Below are 17,388 nucleotides of genomic sequence, written 5' to 3' on the forward strand. Positions count from 1 at the left end.
TACAGACCCTTGGCGCGAAAATACATGGGGGGGAGGGGCAACCCCAACAAGCCAATTATCGATAAGGACTGCAAAATACATTGAATGACAGTTCCCTAACCCAATCATATAATATCGCATAACATAGTTTCAACACAAAACACTTAGGGGGAGACACTTCTGTTAATTAAAGAAACATGATCCCAGGTATAGTAAACATCTTGGGTGAGGCCTCTCTCCTGGACCAATCATAATTAGCAGCGGGAAGATTCTGCAACAATATTGTAACACATCATTTTCCCAACCATCCATTTGCAACAGGGCCTAGCTCCTTCGGCAAAATCTAATACGTATTCACAATTAAAGGTCAACTGGACAACAACCTCTATCAAACCCCTTCCCGGGCCACAGACTTTCTGGAGCCATGATCCTCATGGTCTTGCAGCTATTTGCAAAAGATGACAAGCAGGTTTTACAGAAGCAGAAATCCTCCATTTTGTCAGGTACCCAAAATGCCTGATATTATCATCTCCACCCATCGGTCAATCTCCCCACCTCACCTGTATCCACCTATCACTTGCTAGGTTTTGTTCCACTCCTTCCTCTCTTTTTCAGCTTTCTCCCCGCTAGTCTATCAGTCTGAAAATGGTCCAAATCTGAAACATTATCTGTCCACTTCCTTGCCTGGCCTGCTGAGTTCTTCCAATATTCCAGCATCTTGTATAGCTCCATCATTTGGAGGTCTTATTAGAATTATACAGGGAGCTTGTGAGGCCACTCTGGAATACAGTGCACAGCTTTGGTCACTTTACTAAGTAGGGTTAGAGTAGCATTGCAGGTAAAGAATAAATCTCCAGGAATCAGAAGAAAATGGGGAACGTTTGCAATATAATGAAACTAAACACCATACGGACTGGAAAAGGTTGTGTAAAATGTAGCCAAACTAGTGAAGGTAATTTAAGGTCAAGTTAGAAAAGGCAGTACATTGGTTCAAGAAGGGAAGTATTTAAGACTGCGAGACAGTTAATTACAACAAAGATAGGTATGCGTGGGATATAAAACATAGGATTGTGCACAGCAAAGCAAGGTCGGAGGATAGGCGAAGAGATAATGCCAGGAAAACAGGCCTACAAAGCTTTCCGTACACACTTGTGGCCAACAGAGGAGTTGTTGCGTATAAGGAGGGAACTGCCCTATACAGATCAATAAATAGTGAGCACAATCCCCAATTAAGAAATACAGGAGCTTGATGTTAATATTGCGAACCTGTAGAATCTACACATAACAATTTTTGTCACATACTCTAATTTCTTTGGGTCAGGGTTTTTGAGCCCTCATTCTATGTGTTTCCCAGTGTATCCTGTCAGCAAGCCCAGCCTCATGGACTTGTTTGAGAACCTCACTACAGCTGGACAGGTTTTCCTTGGTGTGACATCTCCGTCTAAACAAGAGATCCTGAGGAGGCAAACATACAAAATCCCTCCAACAGAGACCCTCCACAGGAGATTCACCAGGCTAGTTCTTGGGATGAGAGGGTCGTCCACTCAATAGGTTGGGTCATATTCTTTAGACTTCAGAAGAATGAGGGATGATGTCATTGAAGCGTGTAAGATGTTATGGGCAAATTGTTGAGATATTCACTGATGGGAGGGTCACAAACAAGATAACACAATAACAAACTAAGAAGCTGGTCATTACAAACCCAGGCTTCTCAAAATTTCTTCTCACAGAGGGTGGTGAATCTTTGGAATTCTCTGCCCCAGAGAGTTGTAGAGGCCAGATTATTAGAACTATTTAAAGTGGAGGCCAAAAGATATTTAAAGTTTGGGGTATTGAGACATGAGGGATCTGGTACAAAGGAGGAGTTGAGGATCGTGGTTGATCAGTTCTGGTCATGTTGAATTACGGGGCAGGCTTGTGGGGCCTGATTTCACTCCTAATTCCTCATCTGTCTTTCATTTGCAAAGCTTATTTCAGGTGCTGTAGAACTATATTCTGCACTCTGTTTAAAAAAAAATCTATTTGCACTATGTTGTACCTGTTATGGCTTGATTGCATTCATGATAGTATGATTTGACTGGTTGGCACACAAGCAAGTTTTTTTGTATATTTCAGTACACATGACAATAATAAACCAATACCTATGCCTGTGTTCAATGGTACAGATGTAGTTGTGCTGTTGCAACTGCATGCAGGTGCTCTTGCCGACTACTTCCATGATTCACCTAGGGCCAATAATCTTCCTGTCACAAATGACTGACAACTACTTGAATCAGATGCATTTTTAATGTTTATTGAACATTGCCAATGTTACAGTAGTTTTCGAGGCAAATTCTTTATTTGGTGATATTCAACAACAAACCCGCTGGAATCTGACCAGGAGCAGGTTCAAGCTTCAATTAAACACCTGCAAAATGCATGGTAATCCCAGGAAAGGGTTGCTATTATTGTAAGGCATTTTTCAGATTGCTTATTTTGGCACCACAAAGAAGACGCGTGCCTTTGATTGATTCCAGTGTGATGATGGTGATCCCTAATTCATCCTTTACAATATTTAGATTTCTTGGATTTTGCCCTCGTGGAACTGGATCATCTGATGCTGAGCTTTGATGGCATTGGAGCATATGGTATTTCCATAGCATTCAATTATTCTGCATTAGGGCAGTGGTATTGGGTCAAGTATTCACATGTTGTGACCTTTGGCATTATGACACTGCACCTTTATAACAATGGGTCTTATGATTGGATTTTAAGGCATATTGACTTGTGGCATTGTATTATTATTGCACAGAGTCCATATTATTGGGTCTAAATGAATTGAATCTTAAACCAGGGAGTGTATATGATTGGGTCTATGGAATTTGTCTCATGGTGTAGTCCATGATTTATGATATTGGGATCTATATCATTGGATCTCATACCATTCAAGCATAAGGTATTGGACCTTTGCATTGAGTGTGAATCATTGGGTCTGGTATTATCAGACCGATATTACATTACATAGACCTGATAATGGGACTCTAATGTTGCATTTTTAAAACAATGCAACTAACTTATTAGGTGTTAACATGTTGGCTGTAAGCTTGTATTTTACTAGCTTGGTTCCTATGCACTGTCTTTATGGCAGTAGGTTTAAATGGCTTTGGATTTTAATGTAAGACCTTTGTAACAGTGGTCTATATATGATTGCAGTTGTTCCTTGATAATTGGAAAAGTGTTGTGCATAACAGGGGCCAAATATATGAAAGAACAAAGTATGTGAGAAAAACCCCAGTGCATGATCCTACGGTGAACAAAGTGTTGGGGGAGAAATAAACTGAAATTGGAAAGAATTAAACAAGTAATGGCAACAATCTGAAAGATTCTACATTGAAGGAAGTCAGACAATGAGCAAGAACACCAGGGACCTGTTCAGAACAACACATGCTTTAAATTGGATGGAATCTTTTCTATTCCGTGTATCAATTGGAGATCTACTTCTGGTAATTTGAAGTCTTCACCTTTCTTGATCCTCAGAACAGGAGTAATGTAGTACGAAGGTTTTGAAAAAATAGTATGGGGATTGCTAGCAATATCAGGAAGGTTCAGGATCCCAGTCTTGTCAATCTCATACACACTCTCCCCTTGAACTGACATTTTAGCTTTCTCAGCTTTTGTGCCACGGGTGATCTTGGTGATCATATCCTTCTTAAAGATCTTCCAGAAATTATTCCTGATGAAGAGCTCGCAGAGCTTGTCATCGCTGGAAATGAAAGAGAGTCAAAGAGGCCATCAGTCTTGGCAAGGGAACAAAAATGAGCTGAGGTTTACAGGGTGTTTAATGCTGCGGCGCTGGACATGTGGTGTCAAAGCACTTTCGAGTTCAGGTCAAAAATGTAATTACCAGCACAAGTAAACTGGGTGGCAGAGAGGTGGGACTGGAAGAGTCACTGCCAGAGACCAAGATTTTGATCCTGATTTTGGGTGCTGTCTGTGTGGAGTTTTCATGTTCTCCCTGTGACTGCAAGGGTTTCCTCCCAAATCCCAAAGACATGGCCGTGAACGTACAGCAATGCCTCTACTTCCCTAGAAGAGTTAGGAAGTTTGGCATATCCCCAACAATTGGGGATGATCAGCCATGATCACATTGAATGGCGGTGCTGGCTCAAAGGGCCGAATGGCCCACTCCTGCACCTATTGTCTATTGTCAACCCTCACCAACCTCGACAGATGCAACGTGGAAGGCATCTTATCGGGATGCATCAAAACATGATTTGGGAACAGCTCCATCCTAGACCGCAATAAATTGCAGAGAATTATGGACAAAGGCCAGGCTATCACACAAATGAGCCTCCCTTCCATTGATTCCATTGACACTTTGCGCTGCCTCATCAAGACTGCCAGCATGATCAAGGACCAGTTTCACCTCGGTCATTTCCTCTTCTCCCCTCTCCCACCAGGTAAGAGGCACAGAAGTTTATCAGGCAACCAAACTGTCCTCTCACCAGTTAGAGTACGGTCCTGACCTCCCATCCACCTCATTGGGGACCTTTGAACTATCTTTAATCAGACTTTATTAGACTTCAATGTTATATTTTTGCACTAAATGTTGTACTTTTTTATCTTTTATTATATGTGCACCGTGAATGACTTGATGGTACTCATGCATTGTATTTTCTTTGACTGGATAGCATGCAAACAACATATTGTCACTGTACCTAATACACATGACAATAATAAACAAATCTATGTGGGTTGGGAAGTTATTTGGCTGCTATAAATTGCACCTATTGTGTGGGTGAGTGGTGGAGAGTGGTGGGAGAAGTTAATGGGAATGTGAGGAGAATAAAAATGGGATTAATGTAGGATGTGTGTAAATGGATGGCTGATAATCGGTGTGGACTCTTATGCGCTGAAGGTCTGTTCCTGTGCTGTATCACTCTATGACTCCATAACTCTAGATTATATGGTTCAACCTCTTATATCCTTAGTCCCCACTTTATCTTCTACCTGTTCCCTGACTTTCTCTGAATTGACAATTCCTCCCTCCCTATTGTCAGTCACCTGACTCTTTCCACCCATCGTTTCTCACCTATCCACGGTCTATCCATCACCGACTGCCCCTTGTCTCACCCCTCCAACTCCCCTCTTTCTCCGAGCTATGCTTCCTCTCCACTGTCAGTCCTGATGCAGGGTCTTGACCCGGTGTCGGCAATTCCTCCCTACCCACTCGACCCCTTCCACTCGATACACTAACTTCCTCCCACAGCTTGTCTTTTAGCCTGGCATATCCTCTGCCCAGCCCACCCAATCTCCTCTCTACCAGTTTCTCTTAGCTCCTTAACTGTTTGAATTTATCACTCCCTATGGGGAGATAAAGGCCCCACACACTCACCACCCTCTGAGGATTGCCCTGATTGGATATTCGAGTGATTTGGATCTCCCTTTGCACAGAAACACCTTCATTTTTCAACTTCCAAATTGTTCTTGAAAACCTCACAACTGGCTTTGAAAGAGCATTGTCGGTGATGGAACTAAGGCAGGTCAATGGTGGAATAAGTTTAAAGAGCTGTGTGACATCCTTGTGTATTTAGTCCATGGGGAAGATACCATGCATAAATGTATCTAATCCAAATTCAAGAACAACTTCATCTCTGCAATTATCAGACTCTTGAAAGGACTCTCAAATACTAAGTTTGTATTCCCAATCTACCTTGTAGTGGCACTTGAACTTTTTTTAAATTTCCACTCTCTCTGTAGCTGTCACACTATGTTCTGCCCTGCGGTTATTTTATCTTTTTGCACGACCTAACATATTCATGTATGGAATGATCTGCCTGGGTGGCACACAAAACAAAGCTCTCACAGAATCTGGAACATGTGACGATAATAAACAAATACTGTATCGTGCACCAAGGTGTGCACTTAATACCTGACATTAATTCAATTCTTCCTTCCTGTTAAGGTTTCCTTGGGATCTCCCTGCAGTGAGAGAACAATGATCAGGGAGTCAGCACCTGGCCATGACTGGTGTTAACCATTCGTGGGAGGAGCCATCTTGGGGAACGGCTGCTAACCAGCAGCCGTCCGTTCAATTTCATTTTTTTTGAAGTTTTGAGTAAGTCCTGTGCTTCGTCTGTTGGAGAAATTGATTTTTTAATGTGGGGGGTAGGGGGTAATTATACTTCTAGGTCCCTACCTGGTCGGTGAGGCAGCTTTTTCTCCGGGCTGCCCCGTCGACCCGTCCTCGTGGCCTACCAGCGGGCATGGAGCGCCGTTTCCTGGCGGGGACCGCCCAGCACCTCGGCTTCGTTGGCGGCACAGCGCTGGAGCGCTTTCGTGGAGCGGGCGATGCCTTGCCTGGGTCGCCGCGCTGGATCGACGCGCTGGAGCTCCGGTGAGCTGTGACCGCCGAGATCAACACCTCCGGGCTGCGGGTCTGCGGAGCAGAGCGGGCGGCGCCGACTTCAACATCGGGAGCCTGGGAGCTCCAAACCGGCGCGGCCTTGTCGGCTTCGGAAGCCGCGGTCCCCAGTTAGGAAGCGGCCGTTCCAGGTGTCCCAAGCCGCTGTGAGGACTCTCCCGACACCGGGGCAACACCACCCGGCCAGAACGGCCAGGAACATCGGGCCTCCGTAGAGGCAATTGCGGTGGCCTCAATAGGCCTGACTTTGGGTGAACTGGGGATGGGGACTGGACATTGTGCCTTCCCCCACAGTGGTATCCACTGTGGGGGGATGATTTTTTTTGTGTGTAAGTTAATATGTTAGTCTGTGTCCATGATGGCTGTCGGAAGGGAGAGTGGACGCTGGCGCGCTTTAGCTGCCGCTGCTCTCTCTTTCACATTGTGTTTTTTGATTTTTTGTCTTTGGAGCGATTTCTGTCTTTAATTTGTGTACTGGTGATGTCCTTATTATTTATTTTTCTCCGACTATATGTTTTTTCTCTTCTGTTAATTTCTGTAAGGTGCCCTTGAGACTTTGAAAGGCGCCCGAAAATAAAATGTATTATTATTATTATTATTAACCATGATACACGATGCCTCACTTGCCTTTATAATGGATGGGATTTATATAGCGCCTTTCTAATACTCAAGGCGCTTTACATCGCATTATTCATTCACTCCTCAGTCACACTCGGTGGTGGTAAGCTACTTCTGTAGCCACAGCTGCCCTGGGGACACAGCTGCCCTGCCACAGCTGCCCTGCCCACAGACTGCCTTTATCCATCACTATGTCTGCGAGCAGCTCCCTCCTGCACCTGTTCACCAGCCTCATCCCTCTGCATTAATTCACTCACCTTGGGTACACAGACTGCAGCAACCTGACCTTTTGCAGTGTTTTGGGGTCAGCTATTTCAGCAAAGGTCTCCATATCAATCCTCACAATCTTCGTGCCGACGCTCTTGAGACTGAAGGGCCGTCTATCGTGAAGGTTACTGGGCAGAAAGTACTGCCGCAGGCCCTAGAGGCAGAAGACAGGCCATACTGACAGGAATGCAATTGATTGTCAGCAATATCAATAGTCACAGTGTTATACAGCACAGAAAAATGCCCTTCAGCCCATCATATCTGTGCTGGCCATTTAATACCTATTATATCAACTCTTGGTCCAGCACTTGGCCAATAGCCTTCCATGCCACAGTGCCTTGAGCCTTCCAAGAAGGCCCCCAGACAGTAGTCTGGATATAGAGTGCAAGTTGAATCAGGAGTTAAAATTGGCATGTCGTAAAGGTAATGCTACAGTTATTATGGGAGATTTCAACATGAAGGTAGACTGGGAAAATCAGGTTGGTACTGGACCTCAAGAAAGGGAGTTTATGGAGTGCCTCCATGATGGATTCTTAGAGCAGCTTGTATTGAAGCCTACCAGGGAGAAGGCAATTCTGGATTTAGTGTTGTGTAATGAACCGGATTTGATAAAGGAACTGAGGTTAAGGAGCCATTAGGAGGTAGTGACCATAATATGGTCAAGTTTGATCTACAATTGGAGAGGGAGAATGGTAAATCAGATGTATCGGTGTTACAGTTGAATAAAGGGGATTATGGAGCCATGAGGGAGGAGTTGGCCAAAGTTGACTGGAAAGATATCCTAGCAGGGATGACAATGGAACAACAATGGCAGGCAGGGCCAGCCTTAAGCCAAATGGACCAATTGCTCCCAATTGGGTCCCGTGCTAGAGTAATCCACTCGACTCGGGTAAATCTATCCCAGGTGGAGGGGGGAGAGAGGGGTGGAGAGAGTAGAGGGTTGGAGGGGGAAGAAAGGGGTAGACGGGGAGGGGGGCGTGAGGGGGAATGGAGAAGTGGGAGAGGGAAAGGTGGTTCCCTCACGGTCCAGGGACAGCGCTCCCTCCCCTCCAGTCGCCGTGCTTCACACACACAGCCCCGGCTCCACCCCTCTCTCACCTGGGAAGACGCGGTGAACAATACAGGGAGGGCCGGGCCGGGGGTTGGAGCAATGTTTACAAGCCTCGGCCTCAGCTCACACCCATCCGCCCGGTCCCCGGCATCTGCTCCCGCTGCCGGCCCTTTCCCTCCCTTCTCTCCTTCCCTTCCGTCCCTCCCTCCCTTCCCTTCTTCCCTCCCTCCCTTCTCTCCTTCCCTCCCTCCTTCCTAACTCTCTTTTCCCTTCTCTCCTTCCCTCCCTCCCTTCTTTCTCTCCTTCCTTCCCTCCGTTCTTTCTCTACTTCCCTCCCTCCTCTCCTTCCTCCCTTCTCTCCCACACACACACACATAACGCACAGACAACTAACACACACACACCACGCACAGACAACACACACACAAACAACTAATACGCATACACACACATAACTAAATTAGGATGGGGTAGAAGCCCACAGTGTAGGATGGGGCTGAAGCCCAAAATTTCATGCCTGGACTGGTTTTTCGTCAATGGTTATTGATTTTCCAGGATGTAGTTAATTAAATACTTTTATTTTCATTTCACAGTCACTAAAACAAGTGGTATTGGAACTATGTACTTTTCATAGGTGATCTACACATTTTGTTTGTTACTTGTAGGCTTACATGTCTGCAATTATATATTAAAATGTAGCTTAGATGTGTTTGGTCCATTAAGTCGCATGCACTTTTTAAGTGCACATTTTGATTACTTTCCAATCTACCATAGAGATATAAAGTCTATAATAGACTTTATTTATATTTCTACGATTCTACAGACCTTGGCTGGGAACCTGGGGTTCACCAAAATTATTCCTAATTGGGCCCCGCACCTCCTAAGGCCGGCCCTGATGGCAGGTATTTCTGGGAATAATACAGAAGGTGCAGGATCAGTTCATTCCAAAGAGGAAGAAAGGTTCCAAGGGGAGTAAGGGACGACCGTGGCTGACAAGGGACGGTATAAAAATAAAAGAGAAGTACAACGTAGCACAGATGAGCGGGAAGTAAGAGGTTTAGGTAGCTTTTAAAGAGCAACAGAAGATAATACGGGGAGAAAAGTTGAGGTACGAAGATAAGCTAGCCAAGAATATAAAGGAGGATAGTAAAAGCTTCTTTAGGTATGTGAAGAGGAAACAAATAGTTAGCACCAAAGTTGGACCCTTGAAGACTGCAAAAGGTGAATTTATTATCGGTAACAAGGAAATGACAGATGAGTTGAAGAGGTACTTTGGATCCGTCTTCACTAAGGAGGACACAGACAATCTTCCTGATGTACTAGTGGCCAGAGGACCTGGGGTGACGGAGGAAGTGAAGGAAATCCACATTAGGCAGGAAATTATGCAGGGTAGACTGATGGGACTGAAGGCTGATAAATCCCCAGGGCCTGATGATCTGCATCCCAGGGTACTTAAGGAAGTGGCTCGAGAAATCGTGGACACATTGGTGATAATTTTGCAATGTTCTATAGATTCATGATCAGTTCCTGTGAATTGGAGGGTAGCTAATGTTATCCCAATTTTTAAGTAAGAAAATAGGGCATTATGGACCAGTTAGCCTGATATCGGTGGTGGGGAAGATGCTGGAGTCAATTATAAAAGGTGAAATAACGGCACCATTGGATAGCAGTAACAGGATCGGTCCGATTCAGAATGGATTTACAAAGGGGAAATCATGCTTGACTAATCTTCTGGAATTTTTTGAGGATGTAACTAGGAAAATGGACAAGGGAGAGCCAGTGGATGTAGTGTACCTGGACTTTCAGAAAGCATTTGATAAAGTCCCACAGAGGAGATTAGCGGGCAAAATTAGGGCACATGGTATTGGGGGAGAGTTCTGACATGGATAGAAAATTGATTGGCAGACAGGAAACAAAGAGTAAGGATTAATGGGTCCCTTTCAGAATGGCAGGCAGTGACTAGTGGGGACCGCAGCTATTTACAATATACATCAATGATTTAGATGAAGGGATTCAAAGTAACTTGCAAATTTGCACATGACACAAAGCTGAGGTGCAGTGTGAACTGTGAGGAGGATGCTATGAGAATGCAGGGAGACTTGGACAGGTTGGGTAGTGAAGAAAGCGAATGGCATGTTGGCCTACATAACAAGAGGAGTTGAGTATAGGAGCAAAGAGGTCCTTCTGTAGTTGTATAGGGCCCTAGTGAGACCACACCTGGAGTATTGTGTGCAGTTTTGGTCCCCTAATTTGAGGAAGGACATTCTTGCTATTGAGGGAGTGCAGCGTAGGTTTAGAAGGTTAATTCCTCAGAGGGCGGTGGAGGCCGGTTCTCCGGATACTTTCAAGAGAGAGCTAGATAGGGCTCTTAAAGATAGTGGAGTCGGGGGATATGGAGAAAAGACAGGAATGGGGTACTGATTGGGGATGATCAGCCATGATTACATTGAATGGCGGTGCTGGCTCGAAGGGGCGAATGGCCTACACCTGCACCTATTATCTATTGAAAGTCCCTGCCCTTCTCCTCTCAGGCACATTACAACCACCCTCTGGGTTATAGAGTAATCGAGCACAGAAACAGGCCCTTCCTCCTAACTTGTTCATGCCGACGTTTTAGAACTGAGCTAGATCTATTTGCCTGCATTTTTCCCAACAAATCTTTTCTCTCCATGTCTAAATGTCTTTTAAAAGTCCCCATTGTATCTGGCTTTGCAGCTTTCCCTGGCAGAGTGCAGGAAGGAGATAGTGAGCACGACAATAACCTTTCCATCAACGTCAGTAAAACAAAGGAACTGGTTGTCCCTTATCTGTATAACAGTGTTTGTGGAGATGGTAGAGAGCTTCAATTTCTCAGGTGTATGTAAGTATCATCAACAATTTGTCAAGATTCAACCGCATTAACGCTATGTCAAGAAAGCATAGCAACACCTCTATTCTCTCAGAAGGCTAAGGAAATTCGACATGTCTCCAAAGATTCATTCTACAGATGCACCATAGAAAGCATCCCAGAAGGATGCAGCACCGTTTAGTTTGGCAACAGCTCTGTCCAAAACTGCAGAGTTGTGAACGCAGTCCCATCAATCACACAAACCAGCCTCCTCCAATCAACTACATCTACACTGCTTCAGAAAAGCAATCAACATATTTAAAACCCACAACTCGTTATTCTCTGTTCTCCACACTCCCATCAGGCAGGGGATACTAAAGCTTGAATGCATGTTCCAACAAATCTATGAAAATATTTATTTTGATTTCTTGCTGTTAGACTCTTGAACAGACCTCTCATCAGCTGAGGATGAGCCTGCCTTATTGAAGTCCTTGCACTCTCTCTTATCTGCACTTTCCCAGTACCAATAATAGTATTCTGCATTGTTTCTTTCTCTTTTACACTACCTGATGTAATCATGTATGGCATGATCTGCCTGGATAGCACGCAAAACCATTTTTTTCACTTTATCTCGGTACAAGTGATAATAAAAAATCAATACCAAATAGGTGGTTGATGTTCGGCATGGACTCTGTGTGTCAAATGGCCTGTTTCTGCGCTTCTTCTCACAGTGACTTCAATAAATAGCAAGGGAATAGTCAGCAGTGTGATTTTTTAATCCATCAGAGATCTTAGGACACTTTCAAAATGGAAGCACCACAGAAAATACTTACAAAAACCTCTCCTGGTAGAATTGAATCGATCTGCATGAAGACAGCGACAGCCAGGGCTTTGGTAATCTGTGTGCGATTGTTGGCGGAATGTTGCTTTGGCCGTTTACCTGAAGCCAAGGAATAGTCTTCGGAAGCTAAACTGGTAGTACTGTGGACATATGGATAGCAGTAACAGGATCGGTCCGATTCAGAATGGATTTACAAAGGGGAAATCATGTTTGAATCATGCTTGACTAATCTTCTGGGATTTTTTGAGGATGTAACTAGGAAAATGGACAAATGGAGAGCCAGTGGATGCAGTGTACCTGGACTTTCAGTCGAGATTAACAGACCCCTTTCAGAATGGCAGTCAGTGGCTAGTGGGGTACTGCAAGGCTCGGTGCTGGGACCGCAGCTATTTAAAATATACATTAATGATTTAGATGAAGGGATTAAAAGTAACATTAGCAAATTTGCAGATGACACAAAGCTGGGTGGCAGTGTAAACTGTGAGGAGGATGCTATGAGGATGCAGGGTGACTTGGACAGGTTGGGTGAGTGGGAAGGTGCATGGCAGATGTAGTTTAATGTGGATAAATGTGAGGTTATCCACTTTGGTGGCAAAAACAGGAAGGCAGTTTATTTTCTGAATGGTGTCATGTTGGGAAAAGGAGAAGTACAACGAGATCTGGGGGGTCCTTGTTCATCAGTCACTGAAAGTAAGCATGCAGGTACAGCAAGTGAAGAAAACGAATGGCATGTTCCCGATGTTTGGGGACTCCAGAACCAGGGGCCACAGTTTAACAATAAGGGGTAAGCCATTTAGAACGGAGATGAGGAAAAACTTTTTCACACAGAGGGTTGTGAATCTGTGGAATTCTCTGCCACAGAAGGCAGTGGAGGCCAATTCTCTGGATGCTTTCTAGAGAGAGTTAGATAGCTCTTAAAGATAGCGAAGTCAGGGGATATGGGGAGAAGGCAGGAACGGGGTACTGATTGTGGATGATCAGCCATGTTCACAGTGAATGGCAGTGCTGGTTCGAAGGGCCGAATGGCCTACTCCTGTCTATTGAAACATTTCATGGGAATGTGAACACTTTGATCTGTAGGGTGCCTCACAGGCACTTCTCCACAATCACATAGAACCAACAAGTGATAACTATTCAGCCCTCTGTTATTTCTTTGTTTAGAAATAATTAATATACAGGTGCATGATAACTAAGGCTACCTACCCCTCAAACCCATTTTTTGGGGGCTATTCTGTAGGGTAATTCCATTTCCCTGAATTTGCTCCATTCCCTTCAGAATCCTTCTTTTAAAAAAAACCGAATTATCTCAAGTCTGTAAAATGTAATTGTTCTGGTATTCTCAGCTTTATTAAAGGAGCGAGCTCCAGATCTATCAACTACATGCAATCGGTTACAATTCATTTGAAATAGTTGAGCTCTTTTTACGATTTTGACTGCTTCACAACAGAAGCAGCTGTATCAGCCTCAGCTGGCGCTAAAATGGTCTGACACGGGGCCAAGTGGGCTGTGAATGTTAAACCAAGGTTTGATTGTTCAGGGCAAGGAAGATCTCACGCACAACAACAGAGGAAATATCACTGGAGTCCTTGTCAATTGACCGCACAGTGGTACAGCCGCTGTCTCAACAGCACCACAGTTTAATCCTGATCTCTGTGCTGTCCTTGTGTGGAGTTTGCACATTCACCCCACGAGAAACCGTCTTGGTTCCCCAGGGTGCTCTGGTTTCTTCCCACACTCCAAAGACATGCAGGTCGTTAAGTTAAATAATCAATGTAAAAATGTCCCTAATGTGTAGCTGAGTGGCAGAATCTGCGGGGAATGGGAAATTTTGGAAATTAAAATGGGTTAGAGTAGAATCAATGGAAGTGGATAGTTGTTGATTGTCACAGACTCGGTGGGTGGGCAGAAGAGCCTGTTTTTGAGCTGTTCTTGACTGCAAAGTGCACTCTCTCCACCCAAACCTTCTCCAAACCCAAAGCCCTCCAAGATCACTGTGCTCCCCTATTCAGGCCTCTTAATCAACCCAGGTTTCCTGCTCTTTATCGTGTGCAGTTCTAATGAATGTGAAGGATGCGAAGACTTTGGAGAAGGTGCAGAAGAGGTTCGCCAATGATGCCTAGATTGGAGTGCATTAGCTACAGAGAGAGGTTTGACTAACTTGGATTGTTATATCTGTAGCATCGGAGGCTGAGGGGAGACCAAATAGTATATAGAAGTATGAGATGCATAGATATAGCAGCTAGTCTTCCCCAGGGTAGAAATACTAAATACTAGGTGAGAGGGGGAAAGATTAAAAGAGACTAGACCAGGTGCGGACCCATTGGGCCCCGTCCCCCAAGGCAAGATTCCGCCACTGACCCATAGCCCCCAACTGCGCAGGCGCGGCTGACGGGTTCCCGTTGTGAAACCAGAGATCCCCGTTGTGTCACCGCAACCCTCCCCCAACTGCACCTCGCCATCCCTCTTCCTACCCCTATCCTCCTCCATCCCCCCTCAACCCCAGCACTCCCTCCCACTCCTCTTCACCTTCCCTCTTCTTTCCCCTCTCCTCCTCCCTCCCCCACTCCCTCCCTCACCTCTCCCTCCTTTCCCCTACCTTCAGTCACTCCCTCCTTCCATAACCCCTCTCCCCTCACTACACCTTTCAGCTCTTTATATAAATATGGCATTTGCATAAATGCGATGCTGTAAATGGCACAATATACATAGGTAAGTGTACCTGCCCATTTTTTGCATTTTCCACGCGTCTGATATTATGTTCAGATACTGCTGTGAATCGGCAGGGCTTGGTAGCATAGTCATAGAGCTAAGACGAGAAATGTCAAAATCTCCCTTGTTCACGCTTGGACGGTACCGGGTAAAAGACTCAGACGTATTCAATTTCTTCCCTTTCAATTTTGCCGTACCAGTCGTGAATTTCTGTTGCTGATACAGTGAAGCTCTTCGACTTGTCAAGTTCAGCAAACTTTTGTCAACTTTAAAAGTACCTATCATTGAAAACAATGAAATACACCGTGAAACAGGCAAGGAAATCATTACTCACAGACTAAGTTGATCTCAAACGTTGAACAAATTCAGCCAATCCCTTTGACAACTTTCTGAGTGTGTCAACACTATCCAGTTGTAGTCAGCCATCGTCAATGTCATCATCATCATCAGTGTAGAGGCATAGAGACATACAGCATAGAAACAGGTCATTTGTCTCACCACGTCCATGCCAACCTATCCACATTAATGCCATCTACCAGCAATTGGCTCATGTCCGTCAATCCCGAGATGACTCAAGTGCCCATTTAACATTAATTAAATGTTGTCGGGGACTTTGTCTCCGCCTCTTTCTCAGGTACTCTCTACTCTCTGATGATGGGCAGTGGTGATATTTTCTTCTGAGTTTCTGGGAAGATAGGATATGGAGGAGACCAACGGGTCCTTTGAGCCTGTTTGACTGTGATCACAATGTAACCGTTCCTCAGCTCAGTGAAACCTCTTTGCTCCCAGTATTTGCAATAACATCATCTAACAAAACTTAGCAATCTTGATTCTTCAAAATGTCAGCAGAGGCCTACTACTGCCAGCTATTTCTAGGTTACCCCTACACTTTGGGGTCAGAGATAGTGACCTCCCCATCATCAAAGGAGTATGTGCTCCCTTAAACAGTCAGTCAATGTCATCGAAATATGTGATTAAGCTAGAGATAATATTGTGAATATGCAGGGGTTTGGGTACTTAGGAAATGGCAAGTGGGTGTCTGTGAGAATAGTAAGATTAAACGAGAACTTACCAGTTTGAAGTTTGATCTTTATTTTATGAGAAGTTACGATGAGGGATTACGTGAAGACCCCGCCAGCACGCATGCGCGACATTGTTCAAAGCAGCAGTGTGGAATCACAGAAAACACAGTAATTGAAATAAACATAGTAAAGATAAGGAGAACTAAGATACCAGTTGACCTTTATAATTGAGGGTGGGAACGGAGGGCACGTAATCCCTCATCGTAACTCCTCATAAAATAAAGATCAAACTTCAAACTGGTAAGCTCGTTTAATCTTACTATTTTACTTCGGAGTCACGTGAGTGACTACGTGAAGATTTTAAAGCTCTGTGATTTCAAACCGTGTAACAGTCCATGCTTCACTCACTGCCAAAGTCATCCAAGGGAGGAAGTATGTTATCGTAATTAAACATGAATCTGTTTTATAAAACAATAACAATATTTATTTTAAATAAAACAAAGAAATAACGCTCCCCCGGGCTTAAATTATATATTTGCAGAATCTAAAATCCTCTCTGCAAATAATACAGGTTTAACAATCGGCTTATGTAGAACGTTTGGAAAGTTCTTTCTGTGGACCACCCTGCTGTTGCCAGGATATGGTCCAATGGCACGTCCATATTCTTAGCCGCCGATGTAGATGCTGCCCTGGTGGAGTGAGATGTGTAAATGTCAGTATCCACCCCAGCAGCTCCCAATATCTGTCTGAGCCATCTAGAGATGGTCTGTACCAACACCCGACCATGTGGCTTTTTGTAGCTGACCCATAGTGCCTTTTCTCTCCCTTGGGGTTCTTTGGTTGTGTTGAGGTATTGTAGTAGATGTGTCATGACACATAAACGGGGGTCAGGTGGGTACGCCCGGAATTCCATAATTAGTCCTGAAGTTCCTGGTCTGCTCTGTTTTAACAGCTCCCAGATAGTAAAAGTAACTTGGTCAGCTGATATGACCATGTTGTCCAGTCTGAGTAGGTGTAGGGACTGGACCCTTTGGGCTGAGACTAAAGCCATTAGCATTGCCATTTTCAGGGTAAGCTGTTCCAGAGTGAGGGATCTGGCTGGTGACCATCCCCTTAGGTATGTCAGGACGACACTGACGTCCCAGATCTGGGTGTACCTTGGTCTAGGGGGGTTGGTATTGAAGATGCCTTTCATTAATTTGGCCACCAGCGGATGAAACCCTATGGACTGTTGTCCTGGTGCCTGCCCCAGATAGGCTGACAGTGCACTCCTAGCACAATTGATAGTACTATAACTCAGACCTTCATCATGGTGAAGGCTGGACAGGAACTCCAGTACGTTAGTTATGGTTGCTGTTCTATATGTTGTCCCTGTTCTTGAACAGTATGCTTCCCATTTCCTGATGCTGGAGAGATATTGTTTCTTGGTGGAAAGTCAGTGAGATGCTGTCATCATATCCACGGTCCTATTTGACAGTCCCAGGTTCAATAATGGTCTTTTTAAAATCTGCAACCCAACAGATTTATTCTGTCATGGCACGGGTGACTCTCGCCTGTGACAGGGTGGATCAATAGATCTGGTCTCCTGGGAATGGTCATGGGTGGTTCAGTGACCATGTCAAGGACCACTGGGAACCATGGCTGTGTAGGCCAGTTGGGTACTACCAAAAT

General features: G+C 44.7%; 1 protein-coding gene across 1 annotated transcript in view; it reads right to left on the reverse strand.

Moving 5' to 3' along the window:
* Positions 1–2,358: 2,358 nt before the first annotated feature.
* Positions 2,359–17,388, reverse strand: part of cnbd2 (cyclic nucleotide binding domain containing 2) — a 34,553-nt gene continuing 19,523 nt past the window's right edge. Inside the window, exons 11-13 of the mRNA XM_033023500.1 lie at positions 11,979–12,085; positions 7,258–7,421; positions 2,359–3,721 (exon numbers count right to left, since the gene is read on the reverse strand). Coding sequence (XP_032879391.1) covers positions 3,391–3,721; positions 7,258–7,421; positions 11,979–12,085 — 602 coding nt within the window. The 3' untranslated portion in view covers positions 2,359–3,390. The remainder of the gene's footprint in view (positions 3,722–7,257; positions 7,422–11,978; positions 12,086–17,388) is intronic.

The sequence above is a fragment of the Amblyraja radiata genome, chromosome 7 (genome assembly GCF_010909765.2).
Source record: "Amblyraja radiata isolate CabotCenter1 chromosome 7, sAmbRad1.1.pri, whole genome shotgun sequence".
NCBI classification, from domain to species: Eukaryota; Metazoa; Chordata; class Chondrichthyes; order Rajiformes; family Rajidae; genus Amblyraja; species Amblyraja radiata.